The sequence below is a fragment of the Simochromis diagramma genome, unplaced genomic scaffold (genome assembly GCF_900408965.1).
Source record: "Simochromis diagramma unplaced genomic scaffold, fSimDia1.1 OVJJ01000176.1, whole genome shotgun sequence".
In the NCBI taxonomy this organism is placed as follows: domain Eukaryota; kingdom Metazoa; phylum Chordata; class Actinopteri; order Cichliformes; family Cichlidae; genus Simochromis; species Simochromis diagramma.
Window position 1 is genome coordinate 2,188,998 of NW_024386892.1, and position 6,021 is coordinate 2,195,018.

The 6,021-nt window shown below is 43.6% G+C and overlaps 1 protein-coding gene across 1 annotated transcript in view; it reads right to left on the bottom strand.

The window, feature by feature from the left end:
• Positions 1-3,564, bottom strand: part of pdzd8 (PDZ domain containing 8) — a 38,247-nt gene extending 34,683 nt beyond the window's left edge. Inside the window, exon 1 of the mRNA XM_040033864.1 lies at positions 2,467-3,564. Coding sequence (XP_039889798.1) covers positions 2,467-3,347 — 881 coding nt within the window. The 5' untranslated portion in view covers positions 3,348-3,564. The remainder of the gene's footprint in view (positions 1-2,466) is intronic.
• Positions 3,565-6,021: the final 2,457 nt, after the last annotated feature.

Consider the following 6,021-nt stretch of genomic DNA (forward strand, 5'->3'; position numbering starts at 1 on the left):
AATGCTGCTCTGCTGCTATGTGATGATATTGAACATCTGCTTCTCAAACTGAAGCTGAAATATGGGCCGGTGCTCAAAAGGAACCAGTTCAGAACTGGCTGGAAGTCTCATGTTTCCATGGTAACGATGGCTAGGATAACATCTACATTCAGATCCGTCTAAATCGGGATGGGGAGCTCCAGGCCTCGAGACCTGCAGGTTTCAGATGATGATCCAACACAGCTCCTTAAAATGGCTAAATGACCTCCTCAGCGTGTCCCCAGGTAATGAACCCATCATGTGATTCAGGTGTGTTGACCCAGGAAGCTGCAGGACAGTGGCTCTCGAGCCTGGACCTCCCCACCCCACCTCTCGGGTCAGAAACTCTGGTTAACAGTGCACATGATGTTCATGCATCAGTACTTCCGCTAATATAGTAACGTAACACAAAGTGTCCCGAGATGATCGACGTCGAGTCCTATATTGATGCAATTTGGAGCAATATGCACGTGATAGCAGAAGAGCAGCGTTAGCTCAGTGAGGCCAGAGGGTCAGTGCAGTCTCTCAATAGAAAATATCAATGAAAGTGAAGCAATGCTAAAACTACAGACACTGGCCTGCAGGGACCTCCATATCCTCAAAAGATGATCACCTCACTTTGTTACTGTGACACATCGTCTGAGTTTTTCTAGAAAGCAGCAGGTTTAAAAAAATCTACCACAAAAACACAACTTCAGTTAGGGCTCCAATCACAGCCTGGTCAGCTGTCAACAATGTGAACATCTGCCTGCACTCTCCAGGAAACACTTTCAGTTTAACGTCCTGTCATTAATGCAAACTGTGGAAAAGTCATGTGTGGAGGACGAGCGAGAGGGGACACTGAGACACCTTTACAGTAATCTAACAAGTCATCAGCATGTCTGATGTTACGGAACCTGCCTCTGTTCTACACGCTGAAGCTGAGCTGAGGAGAGACAGCAGAACTCCACGGACACGCCACAAGTACAAGGGTTGAGGTAAAATATTCAGGTGTGCTCTACAGTTTACTTTTGTTCTTGAGAGGGAGCAAGTCAGAACTATCGGGTCTCTGAGGTCACATCGTTTTCAAATCCAGTGCCGTCTTTCGCTACTCAGGTAAAACATGATATATACGTCACGCAGTTACTTAGTTTTAATGTAACTTTTATTATTCTAACCATTTTTAAGATCTTTTCAGGCGTGAATGTAGCTGAGTAAACTTCAAATACCTGCTCGGTTTATCAAGACATCGCATATTTGCAAAAGCGCTCCGACCTTTTCGGAGACGTCTGTTACCCACCAGCTCGACAGCTGACCAGGAGCTCGAGGCTCACTCGAGCCGCCGAGAACAGCGCACTCCCGACACATCATTTTCAGATCGCTGCGGTCTTTTTGCTACTCAGGTTAAACATGATAAACGAGTCACTTAGATAACTTAAAAATCGTATTGTTTGGCTTTTTTCAGGGTTTGATTTGTTCCTGAGTAAATCGGTTTGGCTGAGATTAAAGTTACAGTTTCACACGAACGTCAAACGGAAAACTGATGAAACAGAATTATTCCAGTGTCCTGTTATATTTGACACAGAAAGAACAGACGCTGAGTTTATTCAACTCCACCGAGACAATCTGCAAATTTCATTCAAGTTTAATAAACTATCATCTTGTCTTTATTTTTAGTGAGCACCTGAAACACTTCGAGCTGTAAGCTCATGATAGTTAGAGCAGATGCTGCTGGTGCAAGAAGCTGGACGCCTGATCTGATCAGTCGACTATCAAAATGCTGGTTTGTGGCAGCCTAACTGATACCTTTAAAGAGAAGCTTGGGACCCACCTGTGCAAGCTTGCTTTGATTAAGCTTTATTTTCTATCTACTTTTGGATCATAAAGCACTTTGTAACCTTTCTTCTTGAAAAGTGCATATAAAACTTGACTTGCTACACGTAAGAAAGAAAAAGGGGAACAGTTCGTCTCTTGAACAGAGCTGAAACTTTCTCACTGCTTAAAAGAAGAACTGGAAAGAAAGTACCATTCAAAGCATGAGCAGAGCTCAGAAAATAAAGAATACAACACAAAGTTAACACTCTTCCCGCTACCCGGGCCGTAAACACTGAGCCAGGGACGGATTGTTAGACTTGTTGCCCGGTGTGCAGAGTCACCCACAGCACGTATACGACTCTGACCACCTGCATGTTTACTGTCATTTTGAGAGTTTCCCTGATTACTTTATATCTTTCAAGTCATGATATTGTGTCTCAGTGGGTCATTTGTGTGTTTTGTGACCACTCTCTATAACTGAGTCTTTGCGTAGCCCTTTGTGTTTTTGGTCATTCTCTTTGTTGTTGTCTGGTTGTGGGAGTTTGGGGTCTGGGGGCTCTTCCCAGGTGTTTCATTTCTTAGTTTGGTCGTCATCTTTAACATTTCATGGCTTACATGCTCAGCACACTTTACTCCGCTGGGTCTGGACCGTACCTGATTTTGTAGTTGGGTAAGGTGTGTTTCTTCTTGATGACCCGTTTCAGCTGGTTGACTATGATGGAGGTGAGCTGAGGCAGTGGCCTCCCTTCAAACTGGGACTTCACCTCAAAATCCACCAGTGGATCCTCGAGGAAGGAGAAGGACCAGTGGGAGAAGGGCACGCGCGTGAACTGCAGCCTCAGCCTGCCCACCACGCGCCTCATCTTGACGAACAGGTACGCAGACTTTCCGAACACCAGCTCGACGTCGATGGCGAGGTGGAAGCCGCCATTGTACTCGATGTCCACCTCGAAGTTGAGCTCTTCGGGCATCCCGTCCTCGTTCAGATGCACCGGCTTCATGAGTTTGGCGGTTTTAAAAACCGGCAGCGAATTCCCGAGAGAGAAATCTTTCAGACTGAGCCCCTCCAGGAGCCGACCAGCTGTCTTGGTCTGCAGCAGCTCCTCAAACTCCACCTTAATCTTTTTGGTGAGCCAGTGTCTGACGACGGGAGTGTCTCTGAGCTCCCGGAATAGGAACAGAAAGATAGCGTTTAGGAAATGGCACGTTTCGGCTTTTCCTGCATCGATGGGCTCGCTTTGGGAAGGCGGTGGCGGCTGTTGTTTCGGGCCGCCGCCGGTGACGGCTGCCTCCTGCTGCCGCGTAGAGGCGGCCTCTGGCTGCTTAGATGCGGTACATGTCGTGCTGTCCTGCTGCTGGCCTGCTTCGGCATGATGGCTATTAAAGTAATCCTTCAGCGCGTTACCGGGCACTACTTTGACATACTGCACTGTCCTGCCTACGGGCTCAGGGCTTCTCCGGTATATTAGCAGGAACTGTACTATCAGCGTAACGACTGCACCGAAAACCGCGGAAACGAGTATTAAGTAAATCATGTCGAGCACGCGCCCTGATATCCACTCAAAGTGTTGTGATAACACGAAGCAAGTTCTACTTGGGCGCTCTCAAAGCTGCCATATCATCGGCTTCTTTCCTGAGCTTCTCTTAGCTTCTCACCTGATTGGACGAATGGGTTACGTGACTGTGCGTGATGACGAAGGCAGGTTTTGATGCGTTCAAGCAGACTGCGAAACCTGCTGACCGGAGTCACCGGGTTCCGCGGCCCTCTTTGTAAACACGGCTTTCCTTTGGTCACAGACTTGAACATACGGCTGCCATGTTACCGACAACCATCACTTCCTCTAAATATTCATGTTTATTCTTCATATTTTAGTGCAAATGTATTCAGTGCCAATAGAATAGAATAGAATAGCTTTATTGTCACCATACAGATGTACAAATGCATCTCCAACTCAGATGAGGGAGAAGAAAGGGGCGTGAGGTGAACAGTTTCTGCAGCTCTGTATACATATGATGAACAGTATTTTTTTTAAATATATGCTGGGTGTTTTATGTGTGTGTGTGTGTGTGTGTGTGTGTGTAATATACAAATTAACAGTTATGTTATTTCCTCTTTGTGTGAAAAAAACCAAAAAGCACAAACTAAAAAAATGTGAACGAATTTAACTAAAACCAAATCAAAGGGGAAGACTGTCTAAGACTGTCTAGCATGTTTTTCCTGAACAATCCTGCAGGGGTCACTGGTGTCTTTCTCACTGCGTTGCACTTTTTTATTTTTGTTGTTTTACATTTCAAATGAACAATTAAAGAAAACGCACGAAGACAGGTATCATGAAAAGAAAACAGGCATTGCACTATGACACAGGTGGAGCATGGTGGTGGCAGCATCAAGCTGTGGGGTTGGCAGTAACCACAGAGGGAATGACAGATCCACTGGATCCAGCCAAACAAAGAGAAATCTATGATTTATCAGTATATCCTACAGTCCAGATGGAATATGGAAGTCACAGGATAGAATTTAGTCTTAGGACCAAAACTCTGAAAGTGTAAAAAAACACCCAATCCTCTGAGATTTGGCTCATTTCTGTTCAATAACTGTATATTTAACAAAACCACGTAAAATGTGCTACTGTGCCATCCCCTTTCAGAGGTACCTGAACAAATTGATTAATTACAAATCAATGTGTAAAGTTGATTTGGTCTTTTTATTATGCATATTGTTTCCAATACAGCCCTTTTTGAGCCCTTACATCTTTTTAAGTCATCAAGTAAATAGTATGAAATTTTAGGACATTGAAACCATATCTAATATTTAAACTAAGAAGATAGTTTAGAAGAACCACCTGTCCTCAGACATCCTGGTGAACTTCTATCGTTGCACCATCGAGAGCATCCTGACCAACTGTATAACAGTCTGGTACGGGAACTGCTCTGCCTCGGACCGGAAGGCGTTGCAGAGGGTCGTGAAAACTGCCCAGCGCATCGCCGGAGCACCACTTCCTGCCATAAAAGACATCTACAGGAAGCGGTGTCTGAAAAGGGCTGGGAAAATCATCAGAGACCCCAGTCACCCATCGCATGGACTCTTCACCCTCCTGCCCTCTGGGAGGCGCCACAGGAGCCTCCGGACTAAGACCACCAGGTACCGGAACAGCTTCTTCCCCACAGCTGTCAGACTCCTGAACTCTGCCTCCTGACATCTGACCCACGTTAACTCATGGACTGGACATACACACACCCACAATGGACAACTGTACCCTCAAACACACAATAATAACATGGACTGAACCACCACTCACAACCACTAGCACTTTATATAGCCTCTGTAGAAACTATCTACACCCTCACTCATCTTAACTGCACTACTGTATAGCTCTGTGTAAATAATCATTCTGTACATTCGATAATCTTCAATCCTACAACTGTTTACAACTTGCATAGTTCCCATTTCTGTATAGCTGTATATCTCAGATTTCTGTAAAGTTATTTATTTAATATTCTGTATAGTTTTTCATATTTACATCCTGTTCATAGCCTGTACATAGCTTGTACTCACTACAGCCTGTACATACTTATAGTTATAGAATATTCACAACATACTTCATACCGTGTACATTATAACATACCATAATAGACCCATTTCTGTAATATAATCACATATCTATATTATTGCTAATATATATTGTAATATATCTATATCACTAAAGCACTTCTGGATGGATGCAAACTGCATTTCGTTGCCCTGTACCTGTGCATGTGCAATGACAATAAAGTTGAATTCTATTCTATTCTATTCTATTCTATTCTATTCTATATGCTATTTTGATTTAAAAAATAGATAATCCTTTGAATTTCATGACACTACCATGTTTAAGAAACAGTTGGGTTGCGGTTGTGTTGGCTTCATCAGGTGGAGGCTTGTAGCTTGGTTTCACAGCCTAGTGTGAAGCATTAGGAATAGAAATCAGCACCTACGAGACAAGGTCAAGGTCAAGTTTATTTCTATAGCACATTTCAAACAGCCGATGTTGCACAAAGTGCTTAACAATATAAAAATGGCATTAAAAAGCAACAATGTAATACATTAATAACAATATAAAACAATAATAGGACAATAAAAGAATTAAAACAATAACTAAAACTATTTTAAATAAGACCAGAATGCCTGGGTCGTAGTGTGTTAAAAGCCAGGGCATAGAAATGTGTCTT